Below are 20,169 nucleotides of genomic sequence, written 5' to 3' on the forward strand. Positions count from 1 at the left end.
TTGACCTTAAACCAGTGAACTCCTTCTCACCTTTGAAAACACTCCTATATGTCAGATGTTCTTTTATCCACAAGCATCTGCTCCCAACCTACTTTCAACAGATCCCTTTTATGCCATTGAAATCAACCCTTCCCTAATTTAGGACCTTGAGGACCAAACTTATCCCCTTTTCTTCCTTACCTTGATTTTATAGAATTACTGTCACTGTTTTCAAATTGTTCCCCCACTAACACTCACTCCACCTGCCCGGTTTTATTTAATCAAGCCAAGTACAGCCGATTTTCTAGAAGCACTCTCTACATACTGTCTCAAAAAACTATTCTGTACGTACTTAAAGTCTGCCCTAAGGCAATCCCAGTCAATACTGGGAAAGTTGAACTCTCCCACTACTATAATTCCATGCTCTTACAACTTCCTGTGGTTTGCTTACAGATCCATTTCTCTATTCCTGCTATTAGGAGGCCCATAATCGTGCATTCTATCCCAGAAGGGAGTATAAAGTAAAGGTAGATTGTGCAGATGTCTACAAGGCACTTTCTAGACTTCTGTGCCTGCACCCTTCCATGCAGATGTGTGAAACATAATGACTCAGGATTAAATCTACAGCTGTATCATTGTGCTGCGGTTTGTCCATTGTCATCAATGAAGACCTCAACACCATTAGTCACTTCGAGACTGGATGCGGTGTGTCCGAAGATGACTGGTCAGGCCAATTTGGGCATGGAATGTCCTGGCACATGTTGGGCAAACGTGTAGGCATTGCAGTTGTTGCGCTGGTGGCCCTGGACTTGCGCAGCTTGCGCTTATGTTGTGCTTCAGCAGTGTGCCTTGCTTCTGTTACATACCTTGTGGGCACTTGTGACTGTCTTATGACCACGATCTAATGCAGTATCTTGTGAGCATGAGGTAATTGTCTTGTGATGGTGGAGTGATGTAATTTTCCCGCCAGTATGAGGTCACATGATGACATGTTCTCAACAGGTATGTAACGGGGAACCCTGGTGTGATGCAGTTGAGTTTTTAGTTTCAGTTTAGTTCTTCAGTTACTCCGTTATGCTGCATATTCGTCTTATGACGCAGTTTCGTTTTAAACCAGAGTTTTACTTTCTATTTTAAGGTAAAACCTTTGGTTAGTTTTGGTTAGTTTTACCTTTGCAGTTCAGTATTGGAGAGTGAAGACCTTCATCAAAGTACAGGACCCGAAGGATTGAGAAAAGTTGGTGTCGTTCGGCAGTTTCATAAAGGACCGACCTTATTGAGTCTTCGGTCAAGAAATAGTGACCTGCATTTGAGATCACTCCTGCCAAAAGAGCAGGGAAGTTTGTGCAGTGTTCGCTCGCTAGGAAAAGGTCAGTTCCTTTTAAGCCATTATTTCCTTCATCATGAATCCTTTGGACAAAATCAGCAGAAACGTCACGTCTAAGAAGAAATCCTTCTCCAGAGAAGTCTCTCCTTATTGACTGTGTAAATCACTTGGACTTTCGAATTTACCATTTTAAGACTGTGTTCAAATTTACCACTTTAAGAACTGTTATCGAATTTACCCTTTTAAGAACTGTTCCAGAGTTACCGTATCCGGTTAAGTTAGTCATTTGAATACTTTTCATTATTGTTGAGCAGAGTTTAATAAATGTTTATGTTTGTTTAATATAACCTGTCTCAATTTGATATTCATTGTTGCCGGTCAATTGACACTTCGTAAGCTTGACAGCCCTTGTGGATAAGGTCGTGCCAGGTGGGGCGGTTTTGTGTCAGAGCGTTTCCCAGGAGGTCGTGTCTATGTCAAGCGGCTTCAGGGGGGCCTTTAGTGTGTGTTTGTAACATTTCTTATGCCCTCCATGCGAGCGTCTTCCAGCAGAGAGTTCCCCATAAAGGAGCTGCTTGGGTATGCACTCGTCCAGCATGCGGATGACATGACCTGCCCACCGGGTCTGTGCTCTCATCAGCAGTGTGTGGACTGATGGTAGACTTGCGCTGGAGAGAACTTCAGTGTCTGGTACTTCGTCTTGCCATCTGATGCCTAATATTCTGTGAAGACAAGTCATGTGGAAATGGTTGAGCTGTCTTGCATGCCTTCGATACACAGTCCACGTTTCACAGGCATACAGGAGGGTAGTGAGTACCACAGCTCTGTAGACCTTCAGTTTTGTTGCTGGACTGATTCCTCGACGTTCCCATACAGTGGAGCGCAGTGTACCGAAAGCAGAACTGTCTGGGAGGGTAGCACCTCTGGTGGGGGAACATGTCGCATCCTTTTCAGGGCGGTGCGTCCATCTTTGGTCCCCACCTGGAACTCAGCTCTCACATGTGGCTCCCCATAGCTGTTTGCATGCGACAGCGGCCACACCCCGGGCAACGGCTTCGACAAGCCGGCTAAACCAGGTGAGGGTAGCCGACGGGTCTCAAACCCTTGGTGAGATAGGGGGTTGCCTATCCCAGCATGTGAAGACAGACTCTGGCGGATTGAGCAGACAAGACCAATGGAAGGTCCAATGGTCAAGAAGGCGGTCTCTGCAAGCGTCATGGATCATTGTGTAATGTGCTAATGGACCACATGTACTTCATACCTGGTTCCTCAGCTTGATGTCAACCATAGCTGCCAGATTTCCCTAGTCCCATTTATCTGAATAGGATTGAAAACCTTGGCAGAAAGCTAAGTAAACAGTTTGTTTTTCTTTTCATGTTGTTTAAGTTACACTAATTGTATGATTTAATAGGTTAAATATGGTTTAAAATTAATTTATTATTTTACAAAAATTACATATACACATTTTTGAAAGCTTTCAATTTCAACTTAACACTATTGATAATCAAGGCTGGGAGGACCTTGGAGCCATGCAATTACAAGTTTAAGCACACAATCAGACATCCTTGCAGAGACAACCTGATGTGCAAGTGCTATCATCTAGTGCAATCTGGCTCAATACAAATTCTGTATTAGCTGTTTGCAATTGTCATCTTTTCTTAGTTATCACAGCTCTGAATTAAACAAGGTTGGTACAGGTAAAGAAACATAACTCTGAAAAAGAACAGGAGATAGGTCCAGGGATTATAAGGTAAGATCTATCTCTTGGGACCTCAGGTTGGCTGTGGATCATGTGGAGTTTCAGACTGATAAGGGTTTAATAATGCAATGAAAATAAGAAAACATTATAGTTTCTTGGATCAGTCTCCTCCCTAGTGGAATTCCAGCAAATCATCTTTCACGATTAGACAAATGTGCTAATGGACCACATTATTGGCATTATTGACTTCTTTGTCTAGGCAACACTACAAAGCACTCAGAAATCCCCAAGAGCATCATAACTTGTCTTTTCATCTGATTCTAACTGTTAGGGCATATAAATATTAATTTCAACAGCAATCAGTCTTCAGATCTGAATGTGGATTGTAGATTGAATTTAAAATGCAGGTCAGAACACTGGTCTTTCTGGAGTTGCATATTGGGGTTGATTGCAAACCAGGAAACACCCCATTGACCTGAGATGCACATACATGAATGCAATAAACACCCCATTCACCTGAGACATCTGTATATTCACGAATGCATCTCAAAGACAGTGAGATTAACAGTGATTTTGGGTGTATTGATGTGAAGATAAAGGCACTTGAAAATTCTATGTAACTCAAAGGAAGCATTATGAATGCATTGTAGCTATAGAAATTGTCCTGCTGTTACCTTTGATCTTTAGCATACAAGCATGTGACATAATGTTGGGTCAGGAGCCTCTCTCCAAATGCTGCCAGCTTGTGTGTTCTGAATAAAGATTTTTATCCTACCACCTACGTGTCTCTCTGGTGGCTTTCAGTGACAGTTACAACACTAACAAGACAGGGTTGGATACAGAGACCTCACACAGAAACATATTCTGGGAAATATTCCGAAGTACTTTTTAGGCCAACTAATTTTAAAGATACAGATCTAGAAAATTTAATGCTTGTGAACAAATAAAGCTGTGCTTTCTGTGCAGGTACCCAGCCTGCAATAGCATAATTCGAGTTAGGACCAAGATATTGTGCACAATACAAATGATTTCCTTGCCATTGCAAATAGTGAAAATTTCACATAAAGTATACAATAGATTGGTGGACAGGAATGGGAGAGGGGAATTATTTATATGGAGTGAAAGTATGCAGAGATGGAGGGGAAAAGAATGGGTGGAAAGAATATAGATGTAGGAGGAAAGTGGCAGGTAATCAGAGGAAAAAGTGATGTGGAAATGATCAAGGATTAGTTCAGAAGATGATGGTCAAGAGAAGTGGATGGTATGTAACCAAGTTTTGAATGGGCTTTTGGCTGGGAGGCTGGTAAACTCTTAACCACAAAAATAATTATCAGATGCCAGGAATTCTCTGCCCAATGAAGCAGTGGATATTACCTCAGTAAATATATTTAAGACAAGGTTGGATAGAATTTTGCGTAGTAGTGGAATTAAAGGTCATGGGAAAGGCAGGCAGGTGGAGATGAGTCCATGGCCAGATCAGCCACGATCTTGTTGAACGGTGGGGCAAGCTCAACAGGCCAGATGGCCTACACCTGCACCTATTTCTTATGTTCTTATAGGAACTTCTAAACGAGGTTGTCTGACATTCTCATCTAACAGTACAGGACTTATTAATACGTTATATATAAATGCATCTCTGAGAGGGAGAAGTTCACAGTTAAGATTGGGGCATTTGGTTGCGATGATCTGTGATTTTTGGCAGAGAAGGGGTAGTCGGTTGTAATTACAAAGATTTGAAGATATTTTAATAAATATAATATATAAAATACATATCAATATAAATATGAATTCCATTTCACAAATTCTATGCCACTAATTGTGCTATTTCATGCACGGCACAAAGGGAAGTCATTCAAAAAGACATATCTTGAGGTTACCCTTAAGCTAAATAATTAAGCAAATTTTCTATAGACGAGAGTTTCTCATAAAACTGTTTTTCACCAAGGTTAGAAAAACTAACAGGAAGTTGTGTTTTTAATTGTAATGCCTAAATAATGATGGATGAATATTGGATGCAAAACCTTTATATTCATACAATAATAACTGTTCATGTTGCAGCTTATAAGTAGTTCAGCTGGTAATCTCATCTTGTCTCTTGAAGGCTATTAGCTTTTTACTTCCTATGGGAATACAGCTAATTGCAACTTTTTGTAAATTGCTCAAGTTAGATGTACAATAGTAAACGGCTTACAAATTTCAAAGACAGGCTCAAAATAAAGATGAACAGAAATTCCTCTTTTGTTTACATTATTTTTCATCTGTAAAATTGAAATTTTGATGGATGTTCTAAGTTCAAGTCTTTCAACAACAGTTACCACACTAAAAAAAAAGGAGTCAAATTGGTCGTAAGGTATTTTAGGACTTTCTAACGTTGGTTATGGGCTAAAAAAAGTCTAATGCTTTCTTTCTTCTAGCCACTTACTAGCCAGTTCTCTCTAGCAATTATCAAAAAGGTATGATGCATCATACTCTTTTTTATGGCTAATTATCATAAAATATCTTCATTTTCAATACAAGTTTCATTCATGGCCTTCTTAACAGGCATGGAAATTACAACTGAAACAAGAAACTAAGTAACTCATCATATTAGTGAGTACTTAAAGAAATTTACACAATTAGGGGAAGCAACCGGAGCTGTTAGAGATACATCAACCTAAAATTTTTCTTTGTTATCTTTTTTTTGGGCTTTTAAGCATTGTTGTATGCCATCCTAATGCTATTTAAATAATTCTCAACAGACTGCAAAAATCAATAAAACTTTACCAAAAACAAAGTTTTGTTGGGTTCCCTGAATAATGCCAAGCTATTTCAGAAACGAGATGTATTACTTAAAAGCCCTAATTGGATTTCTTACATTCACTGACAGGGTCCCCAAGAGGGTTATAAATTACATCGCTCCGAGAATGGATATATTGTGTAAGAAAGGGCAGTCAGGTTTTCCAGGACTCTCTGCAGACAATGCTGGTATAGGTTGCCAGGATGATTTCTGCGAAGATCAACCTTTCCTTCAATGCTCACCAGTATCACAATATAATCATGATCTCAAAAAATTGGTCGTGGGGTAAATTACAATGTAAAACTTCTTTATTGCATCTACAGCTTTTGCCTGCACTTCCATCCAAATTCTGCTAATTCCCTTCCACATAGTACTCCATGTCTAACTCACATAGCTGTTTCTTCTCCTTATCTTCCTCACACACCATGACTCTGTTACTCTGGGGGTGCATCTGCATGACAGACTTGAGTGGAGCACTAACACTGAGGCTGTGTACAAGAAGAGCCAGAGTTGCCTCTACTTCCTGAGGATACTGAGGTCCTTTGGAGTATGCAGGCCTCTCCTTCACATGTTCTACCAGTCTGTTGTCACCAGTAAAATCTTCTATGCGGTGGTGTGCTGCGGCAATGGCATCAACATCAGAGAGCCCAACAGGCTCTATAAAGTGATTAGAAAGGCTGGCTCTGTTATGGGAGTCAAACTGGACATACTGGACACTGTGGTAGAACAAAGGACCCTATAGTAAATCCTGGCAACTCTGGGCAATGTTTCTCACCCTCTGCATGCCACCTTGGCTGAACAGAGGAGCATTTTTAATAATAGACTAAAACAACTATGCTGCTCCAAAGAGTGCTATATGAGGTCATTCTTACCTTCGGCCATTAGGTTCTATAATCTATAGCCAGGGAAGTAATCACCCTTCTGGCTACAGGGAAGAAGTCATCTCTCTGACACAGTGGTGTCACGAAAACAGCCTCCCCCTTAATGTCACAAAAACAAAGGAGCTGGTTGTGGATCACAGAAGGAATGGAGACGGGCTAACCCCTATTGACATCAACGGAGACAACAGCGCCTCTTTCACCTCAAACAGTTGAGGAAGTATGGTATGGGCCCCCAAATCATAATAACTTTCTACAGGGGCATAATTGAGAGCATCTTGATGCTGCATCGCTGTCTGGTATGGGAACTGTACCTCCCTTAATCACAGGACTCTGCTAAGAGTGATGCGAAGAGCCCAGCACATCTGTAGTTGTGAACATCCCATGATTCAGGACATTTACGACGACAGGTGTGAGGAAAGGATCATTGGGGACCCAAGTCGCCCCAGCCACAATCTATTCCAGCTGCTGCTATCGGGAAACGGTACCACAGCAACAGGCTCTGGGACAGCTTCTTCCACCAGGCCATCAGACTGATTTGAGTGTATTTCTATGTCATATTGACTGTTCTATTTACTATAAATTATAATAAATTACTATGATTGCACATTGCACATTTAGATAGAGACGTAACATAAAGATTTTTACTCATTATTGTGAAGGGTGTAAGAAATAAAGTCAATTCAATTCAAAAACTTATTTTTTTTATTCTTTCTTACTTCTCTTCTAATTTTTTGTGTATTTGTATATTGGTGCACCTATATTGCTACTGTGACACTGTAACTTCATTTGGGATCAATAAAGCACTGATCTAAATAAGTAATCAAGATGGAGAAAATAAACTAAGAAGGCAGGGTAGCAATAAATATAAGGACTAATAATAAGAGCTTGATTAAGTAGATAATAAAGGAAAGGAGTGGTCTCACTGAACACAGTTCTCTTAATGGATGAAGTTGGAGAAATAGTTGTGGGATATGACAGAGGAATTGAATAGATATTTCACATCAGCCTTTATAGCAGAAGAAATTGCAAGCATCCCATCAAATCTAAAATAAAATACAAGGAGGAATTTAATGCTATCATCATTCTTTGAGAATTAGTAGCAAACGAATTAATGGAGCCAAGGTGTGACAAGTTCCATAAGACCATAAGATATAGGACCAGAATTAGGCCATTCAGCCCATTGAATCTGCTGTCATTCCATCATGGCTGATTTATTATTGCTCTCAAATCCATTCTCCTGCCTTCTCCCTGTAACCTTTGACACATTGACTAATCATGAACCTATCAACCTCCACTTTAAGCATACCCAATGACTTCGCCTCCATAGTTCTCATGGATCATGAGCCACAGAGTCAATGAAGGAAGCAGCACAGAAACAGGCCCGTCAGTTCACTGTGTACATACTGGCTACTAGCTACCCATTTACATGAATCCTACCTTAAATCTGTCTGTTTTTAAATTCTCTCCACGTTCTCATCAACCCACCCATATATGCTACCACTGCACATATCCGCTAAGGCAGGGGTTCCCAAGCTGGGGTCCACGGACCCACGGTTAATGGCAGGGGTCCATGGCATAAGAAATGGTTGTGAATTCCTACTCCAGGGGTAATTATACTGGCTAATTAATGTACCGATCCGCATGATTTTGGAATATGGGAGTAAACTGGAGCACGAGAGGAAATACGCCATCTTAAAGAGAATATGCAAACACTGCACAGATTTATCTGAAGTTGGCATTGAACCCTGTGCCACCCTGGATGGCTTGTATCCTAAAAGTGAATACATCTGCTGCAATCTTCCATAACCTATTTGAAAGCTTTTAAAGCTGCCATCATAATACCCCCATTCAAAAAGGATAGATGGCAAAAAAGCAAGTAACTATAGATCAGTTAGCCTAATGTCTGTTACTGTATTGAAAAAAAAGTTAGAATGAAGTGGTAATAATAGAATTATATGGAATGCCTTTATCTGAACAAGCGAAGTCAGTTTGATTTCATGAAGGGGAAATGATGTCTGAAATATATATTAGTCCACTGTCCATAAGGAGTTTGTACATCCTTCCCATGAACATGTGAGTTTCCTCTGAGTGCTGTGGTTTCCTCCCACATTTCAAAGACGCACCAGCTAGTAGGTTAATTGGTTTTTGTAAATTGTCCAGTGATGAGGCGAGGGTTAAATAGGTGGGCTACTGGGCAGTGCAGCTCATTGGGCTGGAAGAGACTGTTCTGTGCTGTATCTCTGAATAAATAAATAATAATCAGCAATTACTGCTATCAACAGCTGCCCGCTATTGTTAGGGATTCTCACACCATGATGCTTTTAACTTATCAAAAATAATGGACTCTTCAGATAGGTTCAGGCTTATAATGGTGGTTTACTGTAGAGATAGAGTCTCCTCAGAAATTGCAAAGTAGTAGAGAATGTAGCTAAGAGAAGTACAAGGCACTAGGGTATGAGTGGAATACAGGATGAAGTCAAAGCAGATTAATATCGAGAGGTGTCAAATATCTGATGACCATGGTTGAGAACTATTACCGAATAGCCATTGTGGTTTGAAGAGCGACGGGTGGTAGAGACAGATAATCTATTTGAAGCATTGTTGCTTTTGCAAGGACTCTGTGGCAAGGACTCTGGCAGAATTAAGACCCAAGTGTGGTGGTCAAATTATGATGTTAGGTCTGTAATTAAATAGAATTGGCTGTATTGTTAAGAGATCTTGCTGTAATTTAAAAGACATGAAGCTAAGACCTGACTGCATGCTGCAATCAAGTGAAATGATTACAATTGCAATTGTTGCCAGAGTAGTCCAGTGAATCAAGAGATTATTAAGTGCCCTGAGTATTTCATTGAATCAAGAGTATTAAGTGCCCTAGTACTTTAAACTGTTATTATTTTAAATATTCATCAGTGAACTTGGTGTTAAGTGGGCCATTTGATGAGCACCTATGAGGTACGTCAGTGGGAAGAACTGATGACAATGAAAGCATTCAGCTTTTGAGATTAATTCATGCTGTAACTGACATCTTCAAATTTACGTTGGATGGAGCAGTGTAGGAAGCTGAAGACTAAGAGTCAGACTGGGATTGGGATGCTGTATTAAAATAACATCAAAACAGATGTAAGCTGAGATCACCTTCAATCTCTGAATGGAAAGTGGTTAGTTAATGCAAAGACGAACACAGTACGATCACTGAATGCAATATGAAGAAGTGAAAAAAAGAGTTACTGCTTTACCGGGGCAACTATTTGTGTCCCTATTATGCACCACCCTCGATGCATACTTAAAACAAGCTTATTTTCTCATTTTCTCCCAGTTGTGTTAAAAGTTCCTTGACACCGGAAGTCATCTCTGCTTCCTTCTCCACTGATACTGTCTAATTGCTGACTGCTTCCAGTAGTTTCTGTTTTTCTTTTGGTTTCCCAGATCTTCAGTTTTTTTTAAACTCTAAATTATACCTCATAGGATGGCTCTTATGTAATAATTAAAGCCTCACACTGAAGACTATTCATAAGATGCTGCAGTGATTAAATGACACAGCAACTAGGTGAATTTTTTAAGGAATGAGAGCTTGGAAAATGCTTTATAGAACAAAGAACAATACAGTAAAGTACAGATCCTTCAGTCCACAATATTGTGCTGAACTTTAACCCACCTCAAGATCAATCTAGTCTTTCCCTCCCACATACTCCTCCATTTATCTTTCACCCATATGGCTACCTACGAGTGTCTTAAATGTTCCTAAAGTATCTTTCTCTATCACCATCACTGGTGCTTCCTATGCACGCACCACTCTCTGTGTAAAAGAAAATCTACCTCTGACATTCTCCGTATACTTTCCTCTAACCACTGTAAAATGTTGCCCCTTGTACTAGCCATTTCTGTCCTGGGAAAAAGTCTCTTTGGCTATCCACGCGATCTATGCCTTTTATTATCTTCTATACCTCTATCAAGTGACCTCTCATTCTCATTAATTCTAAAGAGAAAAGCCCTAGTTCAATCAACCTCTCCTTATAAGACATGTTCTCTATTCCACGCAGCATGCCAGTAAATCTCCTCTGAAAACTCTCTAAAGTTTCCACGTCCTTCCTATAATGAGGTGACCAGAACTGAACACAATACTCCAAGTATGGTCTAACTAGAGTTTTATAGAGCTACAAAATTACATTGCGGCTGTTGAACTCAAACCCTGACTAATGAAGGAAAACACACTATACGCCTTCTTAACCACCCTATCAACCTGTGCAGCAACTTTGAGGAATCTATAGACTTGGGCCCTTAGATCCCTTTGTTCCTCCACACTGCTAGGAATCCTGCCTTCCTCATCCAAGTCACTTATAAACATTACAAAGAGAAGGGGACCCTGAACTTACGCCTGTGGAATACTACTGGTCATCAAACTCCAGGCAGAATACACTCCATCCACTACACCTGTTTTCTGTGGGCAAGCCAATTCTGAATCCATGTAGCCAAGTCTTCCCTGAATCCCTTGGTTCCAGACTTTCTGAAAGAGCCAGACATTGTTGTTTGTCTTTCTAAAACCCACATACTCTTATCTTCAATTTGTTTTGCCACTTCTTCAAAGAATTCATAAGACCAGAAGATCATTGACACAGTCTTATGAATTCTTTGAGGAAGTGACAAAACAAATTCAATCCAGGCTTGTGAGGTACAACCTGACCCTCACAGAACTGAAAAGCATCTAGAAAATACCGATTCGGTTATACTACAATTACTAGAAAATTCACCCAACAACTACACATATATACACTCAGTGGTCACTTGATTAGGCACCTCCTGTACATAATAAAGTGGCCACTGAGTGTAAGTTTGTGGTCTTCTGCTGCTGTAGCACATCCACTTCAAGTTTCAATGTGTTGTACATTCGTTCAGTACATCACTAAGTGATACGAAGTTACTTGAATTACCATTGTCTTCCTGTCAGCTTGAAGCAGTCTGGCCATTCTCCACTGACCACTTTCATTAACAAGGGGCTCACTGGATGTCCTTTGTTTTTTGCGCCATTTTCTGTGAACTCCAGAAAATCCCAGGGGATCAGCAGTTTCTGAGATACTCAAACCATTCCATCTAGCACCAACAATCATTCAATGGTCAAAGTCACTTACATCACACTTCTTACCCATACTGATATTTGTTCTGAACAACAACTGAACTTCTTGACCATATCTGCAAGCCTTTATGCATCAAGCACTACCAAATGATAGGCTGATTAGATATTGGCATTAATGAGCAGGTGTATAGATGTATCTAATAAAGTGGCCACTTGGTATAGGTGATTAGATAAAAACTATGAGCAAGAAGGTTAAACTACAAGAAAATAACAATTCTATACCCTAATCCAACAACCTTGTCCTGTGCATTGATGGAGAAAGAGAAGACTTGTCTGTTGGAGCAGAGAATATTAAATAACCTGCCTGTTCCAGTATTGATAATGACATATGCAAGCAGAAATGTTCTCGATTGATTCTGAGTTTAGGAAGTTGAGAGTGAAAATGATCTTGACTTTGACTTGACAGCATGTACATGAGCTTGGAATTGAAATTAGAATTGAATTTGGTTTGCTATTATCACAAACATCAAAGTACAATGCAAAAACTTGACTTGCGTACTGTTCACGCAGATCAATTCACTACACAATACATGAGGTAGTACAAGGTAAAAATATTTACAGAGTGCAAAATAAAACCCAATAGCTACAGAGAAAGTGCAGTTTAAGTAGACAATAATGTGCAAAGTCATAGTGAGGTAGATTATGAAGTCAAGAGTTCATTTTATTGTACTAGGAAATCATTTAATAGTATTATAACAGTGGGATGGAAGTTGTCCCTGAGCTTTGTAGTACATACTTTCAGGCTTTTGTATCTTCTATCCAATGGGAGAGGGGAGAAGAGAGAAATCTGGGATGGGTGGGGTCTTTGATTATGCTGGCTACTGTACTGAGACAGCAAGAAGCATAGGCAGTGCCTACATTTCTCCATCTCCAACTAAAATATTTATCTTTCTTATGTTAACGTTATCTAATGAGCTGATCTCCACCACCCTTGGGACAGGGATCTCCTAAGATTCACTATCTTCTGTAAGAAGTAGTGTCCATGTAACTCAGTTTTAAATGACTAGTGCTGTAAACCATAGGACATTGGAGCAGAGGTGGACCATTCAGCCCACCAAGTCAGCTCCATCGTTCCATCATGGCTGATTTATTATCCCTCTCAAACCCATTCTTCTGCCTTCTTGTCGTAACTGATGATGCCCTGACTATTCAAGGGCCTATCAACTTCCAGTTTAAATATATCCATTGACTTGGCCTCTGCACACTCATTACCCTCCAGCTAAAGAAACTCCTCCTCATCTCTGTTTTAAATGGATGTCCTTCTATCCTGAGGCTGTGTCCTCTGGTTCTGAACTCCCTCACTATAGGAAACATCCTCTCCACATCCACTCTATCTAGGTCTTTCAATATTTGATGCTTTTCAGTGAGATCTCCCCTCATTTTTCTCAACTCCAGTGAGTACAGGGCCAGAGCCATCAAACACTCCTCATATGTTAAACTTTTCATTCCCAGAATCATTCTTGTGAACCTCCTCTGGATCCTCTCCTATGCTAACACATCCTTTCTTAGATAAGGGACCCAAACCTGCTCACAATACTCCAAGTACAGTCCGGCCAATGTCTCATAAAGTCTCAGCATTACATCTTTACTTTTATATTCTAGTCCTCTCGAAATTAATTCTAACAATGAATTTGCCTTCCTTACCACTGACTCCACCTGCAAGTTAATATTTAGGGAATCCTGCATCAGATCTCACAAGTCCCTTTGCAATTCTCCCCCTTTAGAAATAGTCTATGCCTTATTCCTTCTACCAAAGTGTATAACCATACACTTCCCCACGCCACATTCCATCTGCTGCTTCTTTGCCCATTCTCTTAATCTATCCAAGTCCTTCTGTAGGCCCCCTGCCTCCTCAACACAATTTAATTTTTGTCTATGTCCTCTTGTTTGTAAATCTCCAATATTAGATGTGTACTGTGCTCTGATAGGTCAGCTGCCAAGTGATTCTTGTGGAACCCTATAGTGTCTGGGAGACATCCTTGGCATGCCCATGACATACGTGAAGAGGTGCAAGATCTAGCGACAAATAGGCATTAGAGGCAGGTTTGAATGTGGATGCAAAGAAGGATCAGTGTAACGTATACAGAGTGTGGAGAGTGCTGGCCAGTAGTCTCACTACGAATTCAGATTTAAAGTGATTGACACTTGAAATATTTCTGCATTAGTTAATGCTTGTTCTGTTGTGAATGAACAGTGGCTGTCATTTATCAGATCAATATAGTTGAAAATCATGCTGATGTAAAAGTTGCACAAAGGTTTGCATCGTTTGGATTGGTCTGATGCAAAGAAAGCAGCACAAACAGATATGAAAGTTTTGCACAAGAAGGAATATATAATATTACAAGTGATAACACTGACACCCAATACATAAGAAATAGGAACAGGTATAGACAACATGGCCCCTTAAAGCCCATACCATCATTCATCACAATCATAGCCGATCATCTTTCTGCACTTTCCTTAACATAAAGACCATATGACATAGGAGCAGAGATAGACTATTTGGCATATTAAGTCTGTTCCCTCCTCAACCCTGGCCCTCTCTTGTAACCTTTGATGCCACGTCCAATCAAGAACCTATCAATCTCTGCTTTAAATACACCCAATGACTTGGCCTCCACATCTGCCTGTGGTAACAAATTCCAAAAATTCGCCACCCTCTGGCTAAAGAAATTTATCTGCATCTCTGTTTTAAATGGACGCCCCTTTATCCTAAGGGCGGTGTGGCCTCTATCCTAGAGTCCCCCACCATGGGAAACAATTTTTCCACATCTATTTTGTCTAGGCCTTTCAATATTCTAACTTCCAGCGAGTACAGACCCAGAGCCATCAAACTTCTCTCATATGATAACCCTTTCATCCCCAGGATCATCTTTGTGAACTGCCTCTGGACTCACTCCAATGCCACCAAATCTTTTCTTAGATGAGGAGCCTAAAACTGTTCACAATACTCAAGGTGAGGCCTCACCAGTGCCTTATAAAGCATCAGGCATCACATCCCTGCTCTTGTATTCAAGACCTCTTGAAATGAATGCTAACATTACATTTGATTTCCTCACCACCAACTCAAACTGCAAGTTAATGTTTAGGATGTTCTGCACAAGGGCTCTCAAGACCCTTTGCGTATCTGATTTGTGAATTTTCTCCCTGTTTGCAAAGTAGTCTGCATACTTATTTCTACTACCAAAGTGCATGACCATGCATTTTCCAACATTGTACAGGTGTCCCCCGGTTTTCAAAAGTTCGCTTTACGAAACTTCACTGTTACGAAAGACTTACATTAGTACCCTGTTTTCGTTTTCAGGAGGTGTTTTCACTGTTATGAAGAAAGGCAGCGCACGATAAAAAATCAGCGCACGCCCTGCGCAGCCGATCTCCCCCCGATTCGGAACGGCATTGCTTAAGCACGTTGCATTGAGCAGCCGTTTGCAAGATGAGTTCTAAGGTGTCGGAAAAGCCTGAAAGAGCTCGTAAGGGTGTTACACTTAGCATAAAACTAGACATAATTAAGCGTTTCGGTGGTGAACAAAGCAAGGACAAAGTGAGTTTGGCTTGTGGAAGCTGATGAAGATGATGTTGAAGAGATTTTGGCATCCCATGACCAAGAACTGATAGATGAAGAGCTGATGCAATTGGAAGAGAAAAGGATAACAATCGAAACCGAACGCAGTAGCGAAAGTGAAGCAGCTGCGTGAGATTTTCGCTGCAATGATAAAGTATGACTTTAATTTTGAAAGGGTACGTAGGTTTAGGGGATATTTGCAAGATGGTTTGAGTGCTTACAAAGAACTGTGTGATAGAAAAATGTGCAAGGCTCAGCAGTCAAGCAAGCCTTCCACATCAGCCACAGCAGATGACGAACCTCGACCTTCGACATCGATGCAGGCAGTCATAGGAGACGATGAGCTGCCTGCCCTGATCGAAAATGAGATGACACCCCCATGTCCCACCACCCCAACCCCCGGGCCCTGGACAGGTACTGTACCGATTCGCGGAGAATGCAGCAGTAGCCGGGAGGCACACAGCACATCTTTAAGAAAAAAGCCGAAATAAACATGCTAATTAATTAGGTGCCGCCTAGCATGTAATTGTCGGCCCAGATCAGAGGCGATGCAATCGGCAATCACCTCTGATCTGCGCCGACACTTACGTGCCGGGCAGCACCTAATTAATTAGCATGTTTATTTCAGCTTTTTTCTTAAAGATGTGCTGTGTGCCTCCCGGCTACTGCTGCGTTCTTCGCGGATCGGTAACGGGTCGGTGGCCCGGAGGGTGGGGCCACTGCACCACCTCAACCTGCGATGACTCAGTCTAACACACCATCATCAGTGTGCTTGGCACTGTCTTCCCAATTCCGGTAGGTGATACTACACTGTACATACATTAATTCTACTTTATATAAGCTGTGTATTTTTACGTGTTATTTGGTAGATTTGTCAGCTTCATAGTTTAAAGGTTACTGGAGAGCGCGTTTATGCCAACAGCGCTTGCGTGAGATTTTCGCTACGGAGATATGTGCAGGCAATCGTTGTGGAGAAATATTTCTACTTTATATTGGCTGTGTATTTATCATATCATTCCTGCTTTTACTATGTGTTACTGTTATTTTAGATTTTACGTGTTATTTGGCATGATTTGGTAGGTTATTTTTGGGTCTGCGAACGCTCACAAAATTTTCCCATATAAATAAATGGTAATTGCTTCTTCACTTTACGACATTCCAGCTTACGAACCGTTTCATAGGAACGCTCTACCTTCGGATGGCGGGGGAAACCTGTATTTCATTTGCCACTTTTTTGCCCATTCTCCTAATCTGTCTAAGTCCTTCTGCAGCTTACCCATTTCCTCAACACTACCTGCCCCTCCACCAATCTTTGTATCAGCTGCAAACTTGGCAACAAAGCCATCTATTTTATCATCTAAATCACTAATGTACAGCATAAAAAGTGGTCCCAACACCGACCCCTGCAAAACACCACTAGTCACTGACAGCCAACCAGACAAGTATCCTTTTATTCCCACTCACTGCCTCCTACCAATCAGCCAAAGCTCTAACCATGTTAGTAACTGGAAACATCAAGAAATCTAAATTAGAGAACCTCTATTTTAAATTAACTCAATTAGTGTTCAGATTGAGATTGCTCCTTACAGTAAAAATGCTCCACTCCAAATATCCTACCACACATTCATAGACCAGGACCACTGGTTTTGGTCTTTTCCAATACGGGAAGCATCCTCGCTGCATTCATCCTGTCAAGCCATATAAGAATGCTCTGAGTTTCAATGATACCTCTTCCCATTCTTCTGTACTTTAGAAATAATACATCAAATCTATTCAATCTCTCCTCATTAGGCAAACACATTATCCCTGGAACTGGCCTAATGAAAATGTACAAAATTTTCATGCAGCTTTCAATTTTGTAATGCCATTACTCTATTAGAATTATGTAGTGGAATTTCTAGGCTATCATAGTTAACTTCAGACATGTTACTTAGCAAGAGGTCACTGACATAGATATGATAAAACAGGAATGTACACTTTTCATTGACAAATAATGGGGCTAACCAATGGGTCTACAACAGACCCAATCTCAGGGAAGACTAGCATTAAACAAAACAGCATCAAAGTGAACCATTCACTGTAGATTATAAGATATACATTTAACATCCACAAGAAAAAGGGCCTTGTTCCCCTTAAATATTTCATCTTTCACCTTTAAGCTATAACTTCTTGTTCCAATCTCACCCAGCCTCAGTGAAAAATGCCTGTTTACATTTACCCTGTCTATGCTCCTCATAGTTTTGTATACCTCTATCCAATCTCCCCTTTTTCTCCTATGTTCGAGGGAATAAACTCCTAACTCATTCAGCCTTTCCCCACAACTCAGGTCCTCAAGTTCTGACATCTTTGTAAATTTTATCCGCACTCACTCAAGCTTATTGATATCTTTCCTATACATAGGTGACCAGAACTGTACACAAATTAGTCATCATGAATGCCTTATACAATGTCAACATAACATCCCAACTCATGTACTCAATACTTTGATTTATGAAGGCTAAGATGCCAAAAGTTCTTTTTATGATCCTAGAAAGATATCATCAATACTCCCCCATAAAATGAGGGGTGACATAATTGAAACCTATCAAATGGTGAAAGAAATTGATAGAGTGGATATGGAGAGGATGTTTCCTATGGTGGGAGAGTCCAAAACCATAGGACACAGCCTCAAAATAGAGGAGCATCCTTTTAGAATGGAGATGAGGAGGAATTTCTTTAGCCAGAGAGTGGTGAATCTGTGAAATTTGTTGCCACAGGCAGCTGTGGAGGCCAAGTCTTTTTGTATATTTAAGGCAGAGGTTGGCAGATTCCTGATTGGTCAGGGTATGAAGGGATATGGGAGGAGGCAAGAGGTTGGGGCTGACAGAAGAAATGGATCAGCTATGATGAAAGGGTGGAGCAGACTTGATGGGCCAAATGGTCTAATTTCTTATGGTCTAATGGTCTAAGATCCTCCAACTTTACAGGAAGGATAAACAACCAAAATCAGTGTTTTCCCAGAAGCCAATAATTGCAGCAAGATGACTTTGTGACACTCAGTCAGAAAGCCAGATTGTTCACAAACATTGGAATAGTAGGTTTTTTCAGGAGCTTAGTTCGAAGTATGGCAAGAGAAAAGATTACTAGGGTAGACAGATAAAAGAAAATGTGAAATGTGATCAAAATCTCTTTCAAAAAGTGCAACAGCTCCACTGACTTCTGAGATCTATATCTTGTCTTGTACTTGAAATGACAGAGACTTCTGCTCCACACTGGCTTCCTGGGGAGAAATCCCATTAATCCCACTTCACCTTCTCCTTACTTCTCTGTGTGTCAATCTCTGTCATACATATTCACTGGCAGGCATCTGATTCTCTGTTTTCCATAAACTTACAGTATTTAGTTAACCCACATCTTTGGTTTGTGGGAGGAGACAGGGCATATGGAGAAACACATAGAGAAAGAACTTCCTCCTCAAGAACAGTAATTGAGATCAATATTGAAACCAGGTCCTTGGTGGTGTAAGACAGGAACATTAACTGCTGAGCCAGTGCTGATGAAGGGTCTCAGGCTGAAACATCGACCCTTTATTCCTCTCCATAGGTGCTGCCTGACCTGCTGAGTTCCTCCAGCATTCTATGTGTGTTACTCAAGAGACAATTAGAAATCCTTCATCGGTTATTTAAAGTGACTGTAATAGAGTAGATCTGTTGCAACAAGCATTTTCAGTGTAGCATCTTCAACAGTTAAAATCATCCAAGCCCCTTCACAGTCATTTAGCCAAATCAAAATGGACGTTGAATCATAGGCAGGAGAATGAAAAGTTGGGTTAGTGAGAATGCCTTTAAAGATTCCTATGCAAGAGAATGGTTTAAGGAGATAAAAAAAATGGAACACAGCATCATAAGCTACTACTGGCTACGGTGGGCCACAGATGGGAGGATTCAAATTAAGCCATATTTGGAAGAACAGAAAATTCTGAGTGATGGTATGGGTGACAAAAGCAAAAAGACAGGTAATACTAAACAAACTGAACTAAGAGATTAGTCAACAGCCAGAGAGTAAAATATTCAACTTTATCCTAGTGTAATGTGACAATCACACAGGATAAACTGCTCAATCTTGTAGCGCTCCCTGAAACAGTCATTTCGATTTTAGTATCTTGTAGTTCAAAAATGATCCAAAATGCACACTTCTGTTTTGGAGATTTAAAAAAATCACCTAACACACACACACAATTGATATTTCAGCAGCTTTCTAAATTCAACTTTTGAACATGTAACCATTTGCCTTGTAACAATGTAAACCAGAGTCTAATGAGGTGAAGAAAAATTATGGCAACTCTTCACTAAACCTGTGAACTAATTTGAAAGTAATGATTTTTTAATGATTAGCACAAAGAATGTAAGCCAAAACTGAAGGAAATATGCAATGTGTTTACTCCTTGGAGGCTACACATTCTGTTCATTTGATGTGCATGAATCAGCTTTCAATATTTATAATATATGCTCATCTGTTTCCAAGAAATTCTTCAAAGCTTTTAGTTTGCCTTAAACATCCATATTTACCTGTATTGCAAGAGCACGAGCTACCAATCCTCGGAGGTATTGCATGGGATCTTCAGGTCCCTGCCACTTGTCCTGCCAGCTCAAAGGACACTATGCAGATAAAATTTTAAGAATTAGAATTTAAATCTCCACATGATAAAGCTGAAATATTTATTCCATGTCTGGCATATCCCCAGCCTACTTCTTGAAAGCTTATTGTAGATAAACTAAAAAAAATTATAAGCTGAGATAATGAGTGAATTGATCTTAAGTCCAAAAGGACCAATT

At 40.3% G+C, this 20,169-nt stretch overlaps 1 protein-coding gene across 7 annotated transcripts in view; it reads right to left on the bottom strand.

Moving 5' to 3' along the window:
• dync2h1 (dynein cytoplasmic 2 heavy chain 1) overlaps positions 1-20,169 on the bottom strand; it is a 474,884-nt gene that overhangs the window by 42,251 nt on the left and 412,464 nt on the right. For all 7 annotated transcript variants that reach the window (XM_072263133.1, XM_072263132.1, XM_072263135.1 and 4 more), the window contains one exon: positions 19,903-19,992. In XM_072263133.1, the coding sequence (XP_072119234.1) occupies positions 19,903-19,992 (90 nt within the window). The remainder of the gene's footprint in view (positions 1-19,902; positions 19,993-20,169) is intronic.

Source organism: Mobula birostris, chromosome 7 (assembly GCF_030028105.1).
Source record: "Mobula birostris isolate sMobBir1 chromosome 7, sMobBir1.hap1, whole genome shotgun sequence".
Classification (NCBI taxonomy): Eukaryota; Metazoa; Chordata; class Chondrichthyes; order Myliobatiformes; family Myliobatidae; genus Mobula; species Mobula birostris.